The following is a 21,247-nucleotide window of genomic DNA, read 5'->3' on the forward strand; positions in this document are numbered from 1 at the left end:
GTCGCCCAATTAGACAGAGCATTGAGGTCGGCTTGTAAATTGGCGACATCCTGCAAGGACGTTATTCCACTGCATAGCTTGGTGTCATCTGCAAAGACAGAAATGTTACTTTTGATCTCAGACCCAAAGGGGGGTCTGTTTTTAGGCAAGATACATATTTTTGGTTTATATGTTTGTCACTTACAAATATTTTCTTCAGAAACTATGATGTAAAAAAAAAATATGCAAATACGAATGTAAACTGAACCTACTGTAACTGAATTGAAGACGATTGTGCAAACTGTTGTAAACTGATGTAGCCTGAATCAGTATTCATCAGTTCTTAGCAAAAACCACGACTGAACTAACGTCCCTGTGAAAAGATCTTAAATGTTTGGCAGGGGATTTAAAAAGAGTGCCAAATTATTTGTAACCAATTATGCTATTGTCGGTAAAATATTCCACAAGTGGTATAGATTTCAAATGACTGCTAACGTTTACAGGACTGGCTGGATCAGCAAACTCAACCCAAGGGCTGATCATTTATTACTAAAAGAAGTGTCAGAGAAACCCATAATTTAATTGTGCAATCTGCTAATAAATCTTGCAACAGTTGGGGTCAAAATTAATGCATCTACAACCAGAAAGATTGCACCAATTTAACCTGCATACTAGAAAGAAGTATTTGCTGGCCAAAAATAATACAGTTTGCCTTTGAATTTAAAGGTGGTATGATAGTAACTTGGCCACAGTGACAGCAGATATGATTGGCACAAACTGAAGACAGCATTTCAGGGGAGGAATTTAATATCAACTCTGAAGCATGGTGGTGAAAATGTTATCCAAGCATACTTGAAAAAAATGTGAGGCCAAAGTTGAACCGGAAATAGATCTTTCATCACGGTAATGGTCTGAGACACACTAGTAAATCCGCCAAGGAATGGTTCAAAAACAAAAAATGTAGGGTTATAAGTCCTGAATTAAAAAGTTCAAGCTAGAAAACCAGGCAAAAATGTCACCAAGTTAATGTCATAAATTGATGGGCATTATAGCAATATGCCTACAAGATGTGATTTGTGCTAAAAAGCAATAGGGCTAAGAAGGGGGGAGGTAATTTTTCCACATATGATGATGATGACGATTATCAGTATAGGCTGATCTTTCTTCCAAAGAGGAAGCGTGATGGTTATAGTGAGGGTTCAATATGGTGATAGTGATGATGATCCTTTTTCTTTCTGAATCCACATTTTATTCCCAAAAATCCTTTTATGTAGGGACGAGCCCATAGGGTGTAGTTTGGAATATTTACTAACCACTGTTCATATACTGCTGTCATTGCATGATTGCACAGAGTATTTAAAATATTTGTTTCTAGAGGTATAACACACTGGGGGGGATTTACTAAAGCTTGTGCACTCAGAATCTGGTTCAGCTGTGTATAGTAGCCAATCACCTTCTATCTTCAGCTGATTCATTTAAAGGGGTTGTAAAGGTTTGTTTTTTATTTTCTAAATTGGTTCCTTTAAGCTAGTGGATTGTTGGTTCACTTACCTTTTCCTTTGATTTCCCTTCTAAATGTTGTTTTTTTTTCTTTGTCTGAATTTCTCACTTCCTGTTTCTCCTCAGTAAACTTGCCACCATCATCAAAGTGGTGGTTAGTCACAAAGAACAGCTTACTGAGGAGGAACAGGAAGTGAGAAATTCAGACAAAGAAAACAAAGAAGAAAAAACATTTAAAAGGGGAAATCGAAGGAAAATGTAAGTGAAGCAACAATGCACTAGCTTAAAGGAACCTATTTAGAAAATAAAAAACAAACCTTTACAACCCCTTTAAGCTTTGGCAATAAAATGTGGAAGCTGATTGTTCTCCATGCAGGGACATGGCCCTCATTACCTGAACAAATCTCATCCAATGACTGTTTTGGACTTGATTTCTTTAGTGGAGCTCAGTTGTGACATTTCCTTAACACTCTCCCACCCCCGAACAGATTCCAACGAACATTGACACCCTTAGAACAACTATGTCAGGGGACGGGGGCCTTTCTCTCACTTAATCTCGCAAATGTATGCACTATTAGTGGCCCCCCAAGAGGATTAAATCCCCCAATATATAAGGAAGTGGGAAACGACATTAGACAGGACGTACACCCAGGCACAACATAGGCAGATAGTAAATCTTGCGTTGAAATCTTCAATATCTACAAGAATCCAAGAAACAAATTTTAAAATAATGACAAGATGGTATTGTACACCCTCATTACTGTATACATTTTTCCCGGAGACTCCAGACAAATGTTGGAGGTGACAGAAGGAAAGAGGGACTCTACTTCACGTCCTTTGGTCCTGCCCAAATTTGGAATACTTCTGGAGGGAAATACGGCAGATAATGGGGCTTCTTACTTTCTCTTTTTTGCCTCTTCAGCTAGGTAGAGTTTTTTTTTCTTAGTAAAGTATAGTGTCAGGATGCCCTACAAGAGGAGAAGGTCTAACGAAATTTAGAATGGGGACTATCCCAGATAACTAGGTACAGTATCGTTTTTTCTGGGGATGTATTTAAGATGCAAGGAGCAATGCTGTCAATTGGAATTCAAATGGATTTGTTAGAGCTCATATGATTGATGGATTCATGAAACTGTTTTTTTTCTCTTTATGTATGACAATCAAAATAAAGAAATAAAAAAAAAATGCACAAAACTGAAATAGATACTTGAGCTTCTTTATCTTGTTTATGTCTTGCAGGGCACTACATTGAAATGAATGGACTGACCTATGTGCAAAGCATGTCAAAATTGAAGAAAAGTGCAAAAATGTGCATACTGTACGTGTAATGACTGGCATTGCGATACAGTAGTGTGCAGGGCCGGACTTGCCATTGAGCTTGACTGGGCTCAAGCCCATGGGCCCCGCCCAATAGGCCCCCTTACGTTTAAGTTTTTCAATAATATGCCAGTCATTTAAAGTGGTTGTAATGTAAACCCTCGGACACAGCATTGTCTTAAAAAATGGCCCATAACACAGGCAGCTGATCATTTGCATGACGTCACCGCGCTTGCGCACATAAACCCCTCTAAACCGTCATTTAAAGCTTGCCGGAATGCAGTCTGTGAGAACGTCCCCTCTGTCTGGTACAGAGGAGAAGTCTCGTGGTGTTTAGCTCCTTCTACTCTTCCTGATACTCCCCCGTGTCACTAAAAAAGACGTCACAAAAGGGGAGTGAAGAAAAACAGCAGCCGCAGACACAGCAACGATTGGTTACAGCGCAATGGCGCATGCGCGATATTACCGACAGGGACACAGTAAGGGCGGAAGCGACGTCATCATTTAAATCACATAACCGCAGTACAAATGGCGCTTGAGATACCTGGTAATACAGAGAACTAAACAATCCTAAAAAAGGTATTTGCAGGCCTTGTTTTTGGGGGATATATATGTATTGCATTGTGATGAGCTGTTATAACTTAATAATTGAAAAACTGCAAAAATCGTCCGGGGTTTACTTCAGAATCGTGATCTCTTTATTCCCAGTTTATCCAGAATTGTGTAGCTCTAATACATAGCTTGTGTATGTATCATTTTGTTCTATTTAAAGTAATGTATAGAAGGTAGGGCCCGAAAGTGACTCAAGCCCAGGGGCCCCCACCACCCGAAGTCCTGCCCTGGTAGTGTGAATTGGGCTTAGAGACAAATTCACTAGTAAAGTGCTGCTATAAATCACATCTTATCTTTGTCTACCTCACCTTTAGGCTCCATGCACACTGAAGCTGATAAAAGCTATAAAAAAATGCCAGTAGCTTTGCAGGGAGCCTTTCAAAGGTTTTGCAATAGCTTTAATCAGCGTTTTTGAGTGTAGCTTTCTCAGTTTTTTTACTTTTTTTTTTAATGTGTTTTTTTTACGTTTTTGAGCGTTTTCCGGTGTTTTGTGTTTTTTCCCGCCGAAAAACGGCACTTTGAACGCAAATTTCGGGCGTTCAGAAAAAAGCCAATAAAGTCCAAAGCTTATTAACACTAAAAAACGCCCAGGTGTGCATGGGCACATAGGCTAACATAGAGTTCAGTTTATGGGCTTTAAAAAAAAAAGCCAAAACGCCAATAAACTGCAGTTTATCAGCTTCAGTGTGCATTGAGCCTTATACTCCAGAGAATGTTTTACAAGTCACTCCAGAATAAAACACTTAGGCCCCATTCACACCTAGGCGTTTTTACGCCTGAAACGCACTGCTCACGAACGCGGGAGGGCAGATTTAACATTGTTTCCTATGGTGCCTGTTCACACCTGAACGCCTGAACGCCTGAACGCCTGTCGCGCGAAGCTCAAACTAGTCCCGGACCTTTTTTTGTCGCGCGAAGCGCGCGACATAGGCGTTTCCGCGCGTTTTTTTTTACCATAGAAAGTAATGGGAAACGCGCGAATTGAGCGTATCGCGCGACAGCAAGCGTTTTTATGCGCGTTTTTACGCGCGTTTTGACGCCCATACAGCTCCAAAACAAAACAGGAAATGACATATTTTTTTACAGGAACTTGTGAAATCACCATTTTACTTTACTTACAATAAAGAAAAGTCACATTTTTCTCAATGGAGGCCGAATTTGATCGAACCCTTTCGATGCTGGAGCCTGAAAATTTCATCAGGATGGTGAAGGAGCACCCCTGTCTTTATGACAGCAGGGCACCGGGCTACAAAATGAGGACCACCCGTTGGGACGCTTGGTGTTCTATTGGGAGCCAAATCTATGAGAACTGGGCACGGATAAATAAGTCCCATGATAGCAAAGGTAAACTCTATCAAAAAACATAACAGAAATACAAAATGCCACTAATGAAATAATGGAATGATTGTTTGTCGTTACAGTAGGCATTTATTACCGTACCAATATGCTGTTAAGTTTAAAAATGTGTCTTTACAAATATGACTATTGTGCGGTCATGCGACATGGCTTAGAAACATAAATTGCGTTCTCTTCTTCCCACAAATAGAGCTTATTAATGGTGATATTTGATCCCCTCTGTGATTTTTAATAATCCAAAAATTTAGTGACATTTTTCAAAAAAAATATTATTTTACACATCTTTAATCTAAAAATATTAAAAAATTCAATCGACCTAGCGACTACAGCGTCAGGTGGGGACGGGGGCTACACAGGACCTACACTCTGCCTGCAGTGATCAGTAAATATATGTTCACTGCATTCATTGATACTGTGACAAGGGGATGGGGGAGTGGATTGGAGATCCAAAAGGGGATTGTGCCTACGTGTACTGGTGTCAATGTCATCACTTCCCTCTTCCTGTGTTTACACAGGAGGAGAAAGTGACACGCAGGGGGACACATATAGAGCCACTTAACCCCCGGATGTACCCTGGGGGTCCTGATCGGACCCCCAACCCACGTCTAGGCGGTCACTTACAGGCCCTTTATTAGACCACAGAATAAATACATAAACTAAGTTTACAATAGATAGAATGTCACTAATATAAAATGGCACACAATATCATAGGGCTATTGAACCCAATGATAAAACTGTATCAAAATAAAATTAGAATGAGACTTCTTAAAACATGAATCATTTTTTATTTTTTTTCCACAAAACAGCATAGTAAAGAATATATTTCACAAAATAAGCGTGTCAAAAGCTGAAAAGTTCAATAAATTAAATGGAATTGAGCTGCCAAGGGACCTGCCCTTCAGGAGAGACAAAGTATGCGGCATACTGTTCACGGACATGTGTCCCCTGTGTGTTCCCACGTACACCAGTCCAATGAGCTCTTTCCAGAGTCTCATGGACTGGCTCCTCGTAATCTAGACCATCGCGCTGCCTGACAAAATTGTGCAAGGCACACGCCGCTTCTACAGCACTAATGGCATTTTGCATGTTGAGCACAATTGGTGTGTGGAGAACCCTCCACTTGTTCGCCAAAATTCCAAAAGCACACTCAACTACGCGGCGTGCTCTGCTAAGCCGGTAGTTGAATATGCGTTTGTCTTCGTTAAGATTATGTCCTGAATAAGGCCGAAGTAGGTGTGTGTTCAGAGCAAAAGCCTCATCACCCACAAAGACACTTGGTAGGGGAGGGCCGTTTGTGCCCGGGAGTGGACTATTTTGTGGAAGGTCCAGACCATCTGTTCGAAGTAATTGCCCAAAAGAGGAGTTCCCAAAAATCGCAGAGTCTGCACTACTTCCATAGGAACCAATGTCAATGTAGGTAAAGCAATAATTGGCATCAGCCACAGCCATTAAGACGAATGAAAAGTATTTCTTATAATTGAAATACTGGCTCCCACTAGCCATGGGCTTAACAATTCTGATGTGTTTCCCATCGATCGCTCCCAGGCAATTCGGAAAGTTACAGCGTTCCCAGAATACTTGGGAAATTTTTTCCCAGTCCTCTGCTGCCGGTTTTTTAAACACAATGGGTTTCAGGACTTCCCAAATGGCACTGCAGGTGTCCCGAATTATATAACTGGCAGTAGATCTTCCAATACGAAACGAGTAATGCAGACTTGCAATCGATTGTCCAGTTGATAGATACCTACAAAGAAAATAATATATATTATTTTATTTTATTTTTTACAGTGAAAATTCTAAAACTCAGATGGAAGAGTATAAGGGACGCCTACGCTCGCCAGCTGAAGGCACAGCGGGAGCAGCGCCGAAGTGGGAGTGGAGCATGTTCGGTGAGAGAATACGTTCATGCAAAGGAATTGGAGTTTCTGAGACCGGTGCTGGATTTGGGGAGGTAAACCATTATCTGTACTTTGCTCGGTAAACCAAATGTTTTAAAATTATTTTTGAATACATGATTTCTTTTTTCAGTACTGAAAGCTGCTGGGACGAGGCTGCCACAGCTGTAGTAGACAGAGAGAGCGTGGCAGAGAGAGGGGACAGAGAGAGCGTGGCAGAGAGAGGGGACAGAGAGAGCGTGGCATCGGGGGATCAAGCGATGGCTACTCTGGAGCCGGAACCGCAGCACTCCGAGGCATCAAATGCTAATGCAACAAGACCACTTGCAGAGCAGCCCCCAGTTAACATTGCGCATATTGGACCTCCGCGTGCTCTGCGTAGGAGGGCTCCTGCTCCGGATCCAGCCCTGGATCGTATGTTGGACATTATGACCAACATGTCTGACCGGATGAGCAATAGATCGTATGGGCAAAATGTAGCAAAATGTCTGGGGGAACTAATCGACAAAGTTCCCCCAAATCTGCAAGCGGTGGTGCTGTCCTGTACGGCTAGATACATCTCGACATTTATACCCCCGACAGACGCTGACGATTTATCCGAACCACCACCACCCTATGGCCCATATGCCAATAAACGGACCGAGCATGTCCCAACACCACCCACGACCCATTTCTCCCCACCACCCGTTACCCTTTGGACAGGACCACAGCTTTCCGACCAACCTCCTCGACCAACACCACCACCGACTTCTGCGCACCATCCTTTCACCACCACTCTAACTCATTTACCTCCTGTGCCAACACCTTCCACTCACACTTCTCTGAATCCTTTTCCTTATTCACAACCTTCTTCTTACCACCCTCATTCTCCTTTTCCTCATCTCTCAACACCACCTGTCACATACAGTACTCTGCCTCCTACAACACTTTCTTCTTACCACCCACCACCTTCTACTTACCCTGCGTTAACGACTACACCTACATCACATTACCCACATCGACCGAGACAATCGACTTTCAGGAATGCCCCAACACGAACACCACCACCACCACAAGCAACACCACCTTCCAATTGGTCAGGGGAAGACAGCACCACCTCCACTTGGCCCCCTTTTGCCCACGCACTGTCGGTCGCCATGTCACCGCACGGGGAAGAGGACTCCTCCCCAAATTTACAGCAATTGTAAATAAGGATTATGTATAAAACATTTTTGTATATTTTGTGTATTTGTGCACTTTGTGTATATTTTCCTAATAAAAAAAAAAAGACCCAATGTTTTGGTTGATTAAAATATTAAAATAATTTTGTTCCTACAGAATTTTTGTTTGGTTTTTATTACACATATATATATATATATATATATATATATATAATAGAGTGTATTACATTCAAAGCGCTAAATAAAAATTACCTCAGTGTTATGATAAGTCGCTCCACAGGGGGGATACAGTTGCGGAAGTAGGTGTCCATCCTCTGCAATCTGTTGATCAACAATTCCAGCAACTCATCAAAGCTGTAAAGGAAAATGAAATTTAAAATTGGCAATGGATTGGTACTAGGGTTGCCACCTTTCCGGGATTCGCCAGAACAGTTCGGGTTTGGAATCATGTGTCCGGGTTTCAGACTGCCTGACACTCTGACAGATTTTTCTGACCAGAATATGGATTTCCGGCAGGGTTAATGGCTGCAGGGGATGAAAACTTACAACCCAGCAGCCACAGATATACCAGGATGAGATGTGCTATCTGCCAAGGGGTGAGTGAGCTCACCCTCCATCGCTGTCTAACAGAAGCACCCACCCCCTTTCTCTATCCTGCCTCTTGGTGAGTACACTAGGAAAAATCAGAGTTCTCACATTGGAGTCCTCTCCGTACATCAGAGATCTCGGTTTCCCCCTTAGATCATGGTTCACAGAGCATCCCTTATGTCTGAGTATCTTGAGGTCTCGCTTCAATCAGATTATGTTGGTTAACCCATACAGTGAAAGGGAAATCTGGGAGTTGAGATGCAAAAGGGTGACTGTGATGTAAAGGGGGACTCTGTGCACTGTAATGTAAAGGGGGATTCTGTGCACTGTAATGTAAAGGGGGATTCTGTGCACTGTAATGTAAAGGGGGACTCTGTGCACTGTAATGTAAAGGGGGACTCTGTGCACTGTAATGTAAAGGGGTACTCTGTGCACTGTAATGTAAAGGGGGAACTTTGTGGACTCTAATGTAAAGGGGGAACTCTGTGGACTCTAATGTAAAGGGGGAACTCTGTGGACTGCAATGGAAAGGGGACTATTTTTATTATATTCATATGATTAGAAATGTAAAATACTAACAAAATATATGTATAGTTCATAGTATTAAAAAAAATAGTTGTGCACCGCAGAAGTGTACATGTTTGACTTGAAGAAAAGGTGGCAACCCAAATGGTACAATGTAAAAAATAAATGATTCCAGATCATTTTTTACTAACCTTTTTATGGACATTCTGGTGTAGTCCAGAAATTTGTCTTCATGGTCACGGAGGTCTTGGTACATCACCCAAAATTGCCCTCTTTCTTCCCGATCAGCAATGACGGGGTGTATCCAAAATCTGCGTTGCCTCTTCCTTTTTCTCTGCCTCTCGTTTACAAGATATTGGCTAGCAGTGGCTGCTGCCATGAACAAAGCCATCTCGTCATCACTCATTTTCACAATGGAGTCAGAAGCACAAGGATGACCCGGAAGAGGAATTATCACCCAGGAAGAGGAAAAAAAAACCTTTCACATAGCAACAAATGATGACAGAGGTGATCTATTTTACTATTGGTCAAAAAAAAAACAAAAAACGCTGGACGTCGCTCTGCTCAAACGCGCGCAAACGCGCACAAACGCGCGCAAACGCGCACAAAAACGCGCGAAAAAAACGCGCGTAAAAACGCCTGGTAACGCCAACGCCTAGGTGTGAATGCAGCCTCAGAAGAACACCAAGTTGTCTGACTTCACTAATTATACAATATGCTGTGAGCTAATACATATTGGACAAATGTACAGAAAACTATAGGGAATGGAGAACAAACGTCAAGGCCGTAATTGTAGATCTCAAACTTACTGCAAAGGAGGAACTTGATTTTCTTAATAAGTTGCAACAGCTAAAAATAGATTGTCTTAAGAAACTAAAAGAATACACGTTGACTACAGAGATGCAGGTCTTGCCACACATGGACAAGACTTGAGCAAACCTATAGAGGCTCTAAAACGGCAGAAAGTGATTCTTTAACCACTTGACCTCTGGAAGATTTACCCCCCCCCCCCCCCCTTCATGACCAGGCCATTTTTTTTTCTATACGGCTATGTCAAATTTACTGACAGTTGCACGGCAATGCAAAACTGTACACAAATTTTATGCCATTTTTTCCCCCACAAATAGAGTTTTCTTTTGGTGGTATTAGATCACTACTGGGTTTTTTTATTTTCCGCGCTGTAAACCAAAAAAGACTGCCAATTTTGAAAAACATATCTTTCAGCTATGAAACATATCCAAAAAATAAATAAATAAATGTTTTCATAAATTTAGACCAATATGTATTCTGCTTCATATTTTTGTAAAAACAAAAAACAATAAGCATATATTTATTGGGTTGCGCAAAACTTATAGCGTCTACAACCTATGGTGTATATATACTGTAATATTTAATCATTTATTTTATACTAGTATTGGCGGCATTTAGCAACTTATAGCAGGACTGCAGAAAAATCTGACACTAACTCACACTTTGAGGGAACCAGTGACACTAATACAGTGATCAGTGCTAAACATATGTACTGACACTGTACCAATGACACTGGCTGGAAAGGGGGTTAAGTATCCAGGGCGATCAAATGGTTAACTGTTTGTTTTAATTTTTACTTTCCGGTGCTTTTACTAAAGGGTGTGCTGGATTTTATTCCCTACTTTGCAGGGAAACAAAATCCAGCACATCTTCGCTGACAGGACGGAGGTCTGCATTGTTTACGTACTGTATGCAGAGCTCGGTCCTGTGTGTCTTCTTGCCAACCAGAGGGTGCTGGTGGTCACCCATTGGCCAACACCCGCTGATCTGTTTCTGCTGTGAGTAATCCCTGCAGAAGGGGCGTGCCCCCTACCTGAAACGGCAGAATCACATGTGTGTGTGTGTTTGTGTATGTATGAATATATACAGTTGTTCTCATAAGTTTACATACCCTGGCAGAATTGATGGTTTCTTGGCCATTTTTCAGAGAATATGAATGATAACACAAAAACTATGCCTACTTAAGGTCTTGGAACTTGATTTAGGCATTGTGAGTTCCACCTCTTGTTCTGACTCCTGCACAGGTTCGCTTTGGTCAACCTTTTCTTCTGGTTTACTTGCCATATTCACTTCACAGCTTTCAGGGATTGGTGTTTCTGGTGATGGGCTCTCATCAAAATAATCACTATTGCTTATTGTCACTTTGTCAGTCAAACAACATGCATCTGGCCATTTTCCTTTCTGCTACAACGTTTTGACCAGGAGTGAATGCTGTGGTTGTCTGGTTTACTATTCCTTGTTTCTTCAGGTATGAGACCACTTCTTTGGTTATGTATTCTCCCCCATTGTCAGTCGTATTCTTCCTGGTTTGCTTTGGAATTTGTTGCTAGCCATGGCAACAAACTCTTGAAGTTTCTATGATGTGTCATTCTTGTGTTTCATCGGGTAAGTGGTTTTGTACCTGGAATAATCTTCAATGAAAATCAGTAGATATCTGTTCCCGCCTGATGTGGGAGTTTTCGTTGGACCGCATACGTCACAGTGTATGAGCTGCAGGGGGTGGGTAGTTTTTCTTTGGGACGCCTGTGGAAGGGGAGCACGTGAGGCATTTGCTTTAATGTAGCACTTGCATTTCATGAGCATTTTGCAAGGCAACATTGTCAAATCTTCTGATGAACCTCTCTTCATAATACCCTGTATAGCTTCAGGACTTCTGTGCCCCAGCCACCTGTGCCATAAGTACATAATACATTTGCTGTGTAGGTCATTACAGACTATATTGGCTTGCTGGTCTGTGGTGATGACCCTGTATAGGTGATCATCCAGTTTTCCTTTTGCAAGGAATTGTTTATTATTGTGAATTGTGCATTCATTACCCTGAAACTTAACTGTGAGACCATTGTTTGCAAGACTTTTCACTGATAGAAGGCTGCCTTGTAGTTCTGGATAGGGATGAGCCGAACACCCCTCGGTTCGGTTTGCAGAGCATGCGAATAGTCAAAAAAATTGGTGTGAACACACGAACACCATTAAAGTCTATGGGAGACAAACATGAAAAATCAAAAGTGCTAATTTTAAAGGCTTATTGACATAAAAAGTGTTTGTGGACCCGGGGTACTGCCCCAGAGGACATGTATGAATGCAAAAAAAGTTTTAAAAATGTCTGTTTTTTCAGGAGCTGTGATTTTAATAATGCTTAAAGTGAAATATTCCTTTAAATATCATACCTGGGGGTCCCCTTAGTCTGCCTGTAAAGTAGCGCATCTTTTCCATGTTCATAACAGTCCCGCATGAAATTGACATTTCTAAAGGAAAATTTTTTATTTTAAATTGCTTGCGGCTGTAATATATTGCCGGGCCCCCGCAATATAAATAAAAGTTCATTGATAAAAACGGCGTGGACTTCTCCCAGCCAATTACCAGGCCCTTTGAGTCTGGTATGGATTTTAAGGGAAACCCTCAAAGCACATTGTCCCCATGTTCATGGGGTCAAGGACCTCATCCCCACAACCCTTGCCCGGTGGTTGTGGGGGTCTGGGGGTGGGGGCCTATCAGAATCTGGAAGCCCCTATTACAAAGTGGGCCCCCAGATCCCGGACCCCCCCCATGTCACCATATAAAGCAGGGGTGCCCAACCTTTTGAAGAGCGGGTGCCACTTAATCAACTTAGTAACCGATCGCGGGCCACAACGACGGGAGCTGGTGGATGGCAGCCCACTCTATAGAGCCCACTGAACTCCTTTTTTTTTAGTGGATCGGATTGGAGGTAGGCATTTGTAAACAGACACTACATCTGCCTCTCCTTAGAGGTGAATGCAGAGTCCGATTGGGTTGGACTGACCATGTGAAAGAGGCCTAAGGCTGCTTTCACACTGATGCACTGTTGTTTACCCGCACTGTGGGTTCACCTGTGACTTTCCTACAGGTTAGCTGCACTTTACCATAGACTTCTATTATATCCTGTAGGTGTGGTACACTTTCAGAAAGCACCAAACTTGCAGGTAATAGAAGTCTATGGCCCCGTACACACGACCGAGTTTCTCGGCAGAATTCAGCCAGAAACTCGGTCGGAGCTGGATTCTGCCGAGAAACTCGGTCGTGTGTACACTTTTCAGCGAGGAACCCGTCGAGGAACTCGTCGGGCCGAAAAGAGAACATGTTCTCTATTTCCTCGTTGTTCAATGAGGAAAGTCGGCCCGCCGAGCTCCTCGGCGGCTTCCACACTGAACTCGCCGAGGAACTCGATGTGTTTGGCACGTCGAGTTCCTCGGTCGTGTGTACGGGGCCTATGGCTCAGTGCAGGTAACCCGCAGTTGCACTGCTCGGGACCTGCGGATCAGTTGAAAGCAGCCCAGTAACCACTGCAGAACACATATGCCGATATATACCCTCTGATTTTAGTAATAAATGTACCTTTCATAACAGTATTCTATTCCATCCCAGAGCAGGAGGTCGCAGGCCACATCAGAGGGCTCCGCGGGCCACTGGTTGGGCACCCCTGATTTAAAGTGTCAAAAAAAGTAAAAATGACTGGAGACAGTTTTAGACAAATTCCTTTATTAAACAAAGTGTCCCACGAAGTCCATCCATCTTTAATCACGGTGCCGACGGTCCCAAAAAAAACCCTGGAAAAACTCTGCCTCCGTCTGAGGAGTCCCCACGACTGCCTTCTTTTTGCTTTGACAGCTTTTATATAGCCAAGGGCAGAGCCTCCCGCTGACGTAACCTAGTGACCCCGTCCCCTTCTGATGTCATGTGACATCAGAGGGGGTGGGATCACCCATTTACATTACCAGTGGCTGCCCTGACATTGACTATATAACAGCTGTCAAAGTAAAAAGATGGCAGCCGTGATTGAAGATGGATTTCCATTGTTAATAAAGGAATTGTCTCCTGTCATTTTAACTTTTTTGACACTTTTTTTGTACCCCGACCCATTCACATAGGGGGCCGGAATCTGGAGGGCTTAAAGGGGCTTCCAGTTTTCGATAAGCCCCCCGCCCGCAGACCTCCACTCCCCCTCTTTTGCTGTGGCCTGCCAGGTTGTGTGCTCAGACAAGGTTTAGATATAGCTCTAGGTTCCTCTGCTCGGCTTTCCAGATAGAACAGTCCTTTTACAGCGAAAACAGGCTCTGCTTTCTTTGTTGTGCTTTGTGCCTATGTACATCTTAAGAGCTTTGTCATCATGGTGCATATTTTCTTTTCTTCTGTCATATGCATCAATTAGTTTGCCATTGACATATTCCAGTGTTGCTGCTCGGGTCTGGTTTCTAAAGGGTTAATAAGAGCAGTATATGTCTCTGGAAGGCTGCAGGGCAACAGTATGGTTATGGTTGTGATGTCCTCTCTGATGGCGCATAGCTGCTCTATGATCTCTAGCATAGCATTCACATGGTTACACATATGTTGGCCTTCTTCTAAGCAGAAAGAACTTGCCATTTAGACTTGAACACTCATGCAGTTTCTGTAATGAAATCCACATACCTTTGGCCATTTTCTCTGTTTTTCTGTGGATAAGCTGGGCATCTACCACTAGTAAGCTTATAGTCGCTTTTGCCTGTCTGTCTTTTCTGTCCCAGTCCTTCATCTCTCTATTTGTGGGTCTGTCTGTATTTCTAGCTTAAATTTCCACAGCCATTGTCATTGTTCAGCTTTGCTATTGCAAACTTCACATCTGAACTGCTTGCCATCTTCCAGCTGCTTGTATACAGTACTCACTGAGTTTCTGAGTTCTCTTCCCAGACCCTGGGTGCTGCTGGGTGACTGCTGGATATGCTTGGTGTGCTGGGTGCCTGCTGGGCCCATAACCTGTTGTGCAGATTATTGAAATCATGTGCTGTAAGACATGCATTGCAATCCACCATAACAGCAAAGCGTATTGCTGTATACAAGACGCTTCCAGCGCATGATTTCAATACTCTGCACAACCGTTTGGACCAAATCCATTTCATACCTGATCTAGGCATTAATTAAAACATCGGACAGTTAAACCATATATATCCCTAAAAACATGTAAAAACGATTTTGGTAGTTATAACAGTCACAGTGCAATGCGTTATCCAACACATACCAAAATGGTTACATTGACTAAAGTACAAAAATAGCCTGGGCATCCAGGTTTCAATGGCTATAGGTCATAAAAGGGTGGGAAAAAATGTCTGGGAAAAATAAAGATATTCTGCATAACCTTTTCTGTTGATTTAAAGTGTTTCTGGTGAATAAAAAGCCCAACCATCAGTGCCAAGCCACAATAAACCACAACCTCTTAGAAAATGCTGTTTGCTTAGGTTAAGAACGCTGCAAGTATACCAGTGGCATCTTCAGAATATTTTATTATTACTATAGGTGCTGTGGCTCCTCAGACTGTTTCCCAAAGACTGTAAGGTTGACTTCAAACGTAATAGTGATAAAGAGGCTTTATATCCTACCCCACCTCTCTGTAGCATTTGGCTATATCCACTCCTGCCTTTTTATAGTGACATGGAGGAATACAACCATGTTTCAGCTGCATGTACTGAAGTCTATGAGGAGGTCCCTGGCTAAAGTATTGTGCCAAAGTATGTTCAGTCAAGATACATCCTTAGCCAAATAAAAGAAAACTACCAATGTATACATACTAGATGATCAAAACAAAAAAATCCTGGTTATACTTAAAATGGACCTAAAGGCACAAATACCTGTGAGATCCCTAGTTGTGGCTAGCATCTTTTCTCTGAGTTCATCCAGGTGCTGATCTTCAGTGGATTGGGTGATGACTAGTGTTGAGCAGAATATGCCATATTCGATTTCGCGATATATCTCGAATATATATTCGAATATTCGAGATATATTCGCTAAATTCGAATATTCGTGATATTTTATCGAAAGTAAATGATTGCGATTTTTCGCTATTGCGAATGCGAAAATAATTGCGATTTTTTGATAACTGCGGTAGGAGCACTCTGATTGGCTCAGAATATTCGTGATATTTTATCGAAATATCGCAACATGCGAATGCGATATTTATTGCGCAATTTCGAGAAATGCTGGAGGAGCGCTCTGATTGGCTCAGAATATTCGTGATATTTTATCGAAATATCGCAACATGCGAATGCGATATTTATTGCGCAATTTCGAGAAATGCTGTAGGAGCACTCTGATTGGCTCAGAATATTCGTGATATTTTACAATACAAAATAATTGCGAATATTCGGCAAATGCGGAAGGAGCACTCTGATTGGCTCAGAATATTCTTGATATTTTACAATACAAAATAATTGCGAATATTCGGCAAATGCAGAAGGAGCACTCTGATTGGCTCAGAATATTCTTGATATTTTACAATACAAAATAATTGCGAATATTCGGCAAATGCGGAAGGAGCACTCTGATTGGCTCAGAATATTCTTGATATTTTACAATAGAAAATAAAAAGTGTTTTGCATTGGTGGTGATTCTTTACTCTATCCATCTGTCACAGCCGTTTGTCAATCAAACACCTTGAAGATTGAACACGTTCATGCTGCATGCTTTGGACTTTTTTTCACTTCACATATCAAAGACATTTTTATGAAAGATTATTTTTCTATTATTGGGACTATATTTCTTTATATATTTGTTTCACTGTGTATTTCACAAGTTATTTGCGCTTGCTTATTTTATAATTTGCCCACATGTCTTGTCACTAGACATATTTTTTATTCTTGTAGAGCGACTCCATTTTCTGTCTTGTATTAATTTATGTTGTATAACATTTTTGAGTTGCTGCTGTATTCTCCCCTTTTTTAAGGTATGCGCAATTTTTTCCTTCTTACAAAAAATAATAATATCAAACATACAAATATTCATAACATACACATACACAAAGCCCCCCCCTTTTGCATCAGAGACAATCAGAGTTCTCCTACCACAGTTATCGAAAATTCGCAATCATTTTCGCATTCGCAATAGCGAAAAATCGCAATTTTTTTTTTTTCAATTTGGCAACATAATAGGATCGCCTCAGCTTAGCTACTCGGCCCAGGGTCTCTAATCATACCAGAAATGCTTTTAGACGTCGATAGGATGTGATCTGTTTTAAAAATCAAATTGAAAAAATGCGAATATTCGGAATTGCGAATATTCACCGCGAAATTCGAAATATAGCGCGATTTCTCGAATATGCTATATTCGAGTCGAATATTCGCAATGCGAATATTCGTGAGCAACACTAGTGATGACACCACTTCAGCACATGGATGGGAGTGCAGTCATCCTGCTCACTGGCAATGTGCTTGAATGAAAACTGAGCTGCTTATGCGCAGCTCAGTGTACATTACGCAGAGAATTGCATATAGGCAGATAAGTTAGAAGGTGGGGGGGGGGGGGTTGGTGTCACCAGCAGGGTTGGAGGGGGAGGTAAGTTTCAGCTTGCTGAAACATGGTAGTTTCACAGGCTGCTTGTCGTGCGGCTCTGGTAGGGAATATATACTGGCTCAGGCTGCATAGATCCGTTACCCCAAGGGGGGGGGGGGTTCCCCCCCCATCCTGCACTGAGCTATCTTGGCTGTCATGGGTTGGTTCTCAGCCATGCTCGTTGGCCGCTTCATGGTGCTCCATCATTGAGTATGCATTACTGTTCGTCATTTCAGTATTTTGCTATCCACATTCATTTCTGTTCATGGTTTTGGCGTTTGGTTGCTTCACTGCAGGTACTTGTGATATTATTTCAGGTGGATTTCAGGATCTGTCACATCTACAGATCCGTACAGGCTGAGGTTTCATTAAGTGATTGTTGGACCACAATCTTCTCGCTCGTACATCATACGTTGCACTATTATCCATTACGTTCATATCTATCCACCATGGTTTGTGGATATCGTAGTCCTGAGTGTTCGTTGTTAATTGCCTGTCTTTGCGCTGCAGGTTTCTCTGGCTCACTCATTCCATACACCTTAGGTTGGATTGGCCACTTATCTAATTTCACGTGCTGTTGGTCTGTCAACACTACACACACATTTGTACTTAGTAAGGCACTCAGGGGTGTTCTTGGTAATATGGGTTGTTTCGTTCTTATTGTCTGAGTTCGTTTTTCCTTAGATCGTTATGTCACACATGTCGGAGAGCGACAAATTCGCGTTCATCCCACCTACCCCTCGTAGGGGTTCGGAGCATGGCAGCTCACCATCATTAACTGGTTCCCGACCGCCTCCTGCACATATATACGTCGGCAGAATGGCACGGCTGCGCAAAGTAACGTATATTTACATTACTTTGAATTTTGCGCCGTGCGTCGTGAGCTCCGTGACTGTGCCCATGGGACTCGCAGACTTGATGTCTGCTGGTGTCCCACGATTGGGGCACGGAGCAGCAGAACTAGGAGAGGCCAGTGTAAACAAGGCATTTCCCCGTTCTGCCTAGTGACAGGACACTGATCGTCTGCTCCCTCTCATCGGGAGCAGCGATCAGTGTCGTGTCACAGTAAGCCCCACCCCCACACAGTTAGAACACATCCCTAGGACACACTTAACCCCTTCCTAGTAGGGTGACCACATTTCCAAACTGCCATTCAGGGACACACCCCCTCTCTCACCTTCCCCCAAAAAAGATGAGGGTGGTGGGGGGAAATGTAGTCTTGGGGGTTGATGGGGAATTTGGTGGCGGGTTATTTGTCAGGTGAATGTGCCACTTGCCACCAGATACAGTGCTGCTTGCCACCCATAGCCTGCTACCAGATGCAGTGCTGCTGTCACTCCCTCTGCATGAGCCATGTGCATTGAAGGAAAGAAGTGGAGTCACTATCTGGAGAGTGAAGATCACACCAGTCCCTGCTGCTTTCCGCTGGGTGCCGGAGAAGGAGGAGGTGCTGAGGTGGGTGGGGACAGCAGTGCTGCACTAGGCGCTCCTGGCCTTACTGTCTAAGAGTAAATTGTCACTGGTTGCAAGATGCCAGGCAGCGCCGGCCCTAGCAACCAGTTCCAGAAATGTAGTTACTAGTTAGTAGGGGGTGGCTGTGTCCTCTATTTAATTCCGGGACACTGTATTGTCCCGGAAAGAAGGTGCCCAGTACCCAGGACAGACATGTCAATTGCGGGACAGTCCCGGGCAATCCGGGACACGTGGGCACCCTACTTCCTATCCCCTAGTGGTTAACCCCTTCACTGCCAGTCACATTTATACAGTAACCAGTGCATTTATAGCACTGATCGCTGTATAAATGTGAATGGTCCCAAAATAGTGTCGGAAGTGTCTACCATAATGTTGCAGTCACGATAAAAATCACTGATCACCGCTGTTACTAGTAAAAAAATATATATATTACTAAAAATGCCATAAAACTACCTTCTATTTTATAGACGCTATAACTTTTGCGCAAACTAATAAATAAGAGCTTATTGCGATTTTTTTCTTTTTTTTTTTTTTTACCAAAAATATGTAAAAGAATACATATCAGCCTAAACTGATGAAATTTTCTTTTTTTATATATATTTTGGGCATATTTATTATAGCAACAAATAAAAAATATAGAATTTTTTTCAAAATTGTTGCTCTATTTTTGTTTATAGTGCAAAAAATAAAAACCGCAGAGGTGATCAAATACCACCAAAAGAAATCTCTATTTGTGGGAAAAAAAGGACGTCAGTTTTGTTTGGGAGCCTCGTCGCATGACTGCGCAATTGTCAGTTAAAGCGACGCAGTGCCTAATCGCAAAAAGTGGCCCGGTCATTTTGCAGCCAAATCCTCCCAGGCTGAAGTGGTTAAGGAGTTGGACTGTACCTAGGCTTGTTGCAGAGCTTCGTCGCAAGGGTATTTCTTTCCCAGCTGCAGCTAGAAAAGCGGAACTCTTTAGGTTATTGTTTCCATCTCCTTCTCAACCGCTACCATCTACCAGCGTGGAACACGCTTCAGTGCACAACTCTTTGACGCAGATACATGTGGTGTTAAATACCGTATTTATCGGCGTATACAGCGCACTTTTTTGCCCTGAAATTCAGGGCAAAATCGTTGGTGCGCGATATACGCCGATAACCGCTTCCTGCGCCGAGTTTGAACTACTGCGCCGGCATATACCGAGCGCAGTACACTCGTGTATAGTCGGGCAGGCTCGGCTCCTCTCGCAGTCACGTCCTGGACGTACAGGACGTGACCGCGAGAGAAGCCGAGCCTGCCCGACTATACACGAGTGTACTGCGCTCGGTATATGCCGGCGCAGTAGTTCAAACTCAGCGCGGGAAGCGGGGAGGACACCGCAGAAGGACTGCCGAACCCGACGAGGAGGACACCAGCCGCAGACAGATGCCGGACCCGACGAGGCCGCCGATGGACGCCGCGCAAGACACCAAATCTGTAAGTACTAAAATCTTTTTTTTTTACAGGAATGCAGGTCCACTTTAGGGGTGCGCGCTGTACGCCGGAGCGTGCAATACCCCGATAAATATGGTACACTCTCTATCTCCATGCTGCAGTTACAGGATAGGATGGAGGTGATTGAAGCCTGCTCAGTTAGTGCTGTGGTGTCAGCTAGTGCTGGGGTGTCAGCTGCACCCCCAGCTCCTGCTCTTCCAAGCCCGGCTGCAGGTAATGTCATATCTTTACCTTCGGCAGCACCTTCACCGTTGGCGGTATTGCCTTCTGTGTCCCCTGCTCATTTCATCCCTGCTCATTTCATCCCTGCCAATATCAAGAAGGATATTTTTGAAGGGAAGGATGTCAACTCGGCCTTGCTGCTTATAGCGGCCCAAGATGTTACTGAGAACAAATTATTTGATTGTGGGGAGGTGTCGGTGGTGCTCAAAACCAAAGATCCCAGGCTTAGTCGCAAACTCAGCATGCTGGAATTTGTACTGGCGTTCGGCATTTTCAGAGACATTGGGCCTGATTTACCAAGCCTTTACTCCATGACTCATGGAGTAAAAGCAGGAGTAGCAGCCGTTTGGCCATTTACTAAAGAAATACGCTGCTAGTGCAGTGTATTTCCCTAGTTACTAATGTGCTCCGTGCGCCCAGGAGAGGGTGCATTGTGCACCAGTACAGACCTGGCGCACGGCACATTAAACTATAAATTGCGGGGGTTTGGGCGGGAGTTTATTAAGGGGGGAGGTGGGGGGATGCAGGGGAAGTGAAGTGACATGTGTTTTGAAGTTTTTGGCGGGCCGAATTGAAAGGGAAAGTGTTTTTTGAAAACAGATCCCCGTACGCTTGCACAGTGCGCCTGAACCTCGGGAGGTTCATTTGCATACTGGGCATGCGCAGAGAGAAAAGTCAGGGATTCCCGTGCGCCTTGTCAGTACGCCGTGAAAATCTTGGTAAATACCAAGCGGCGTACCCGTGATTGCGCTGCGTGACGCGGCGCACGGGAATCTCCGAGCTGTTTTCAGCCCTGAAGGG

At 43.2% G+C, this 21,247-nt stretch overlaps 2 protein-coding genes across 3 annotated transcripts in view; one reads left to right on the forward strand and one right to left on the reverse strand.

The window, feature by feature from the left end:
* The window catches only part of OTULIN (OTU deubiquitinase with linear linkage specificity), a 150,686-nt gene that overhangs the window by 114,399 nt on the left and 15,040 nt on the right, over positions 1-21,247 (reverse strand). The window lies entirely within an intron of this gene.
* Positions 6,519-7,862, forward strand: LOC120940599 (extensin-like). The gene is made up of 2 exons (XM_040353552.1): positions 6,519-6,715; positions 6,793-7,862. The coding sequence occupies exon 2, from the start codon at positions 6,920-6,922 to the stop codon at positions 7,844-7,846; it is 927 nt and encodes a 308-aa protein (XP_040209486.1). The 5' UTR covers positions 6,519-6,715; positions 6,793-6,919; the 3' UTR covers positions 7,847-7,862.

This window comes from Rana temporaria, chromosome 5 (genome assembly GCF_905171775.1).
Source record: "Rana temporaria chromosome 5, aRanTem1.1, whole genome shotgun sequence".
NCBI lineage: Eukaryota > Metazoa > Chordata > Amphibia > Anura > Ranidae > Rana > Rana temporaria.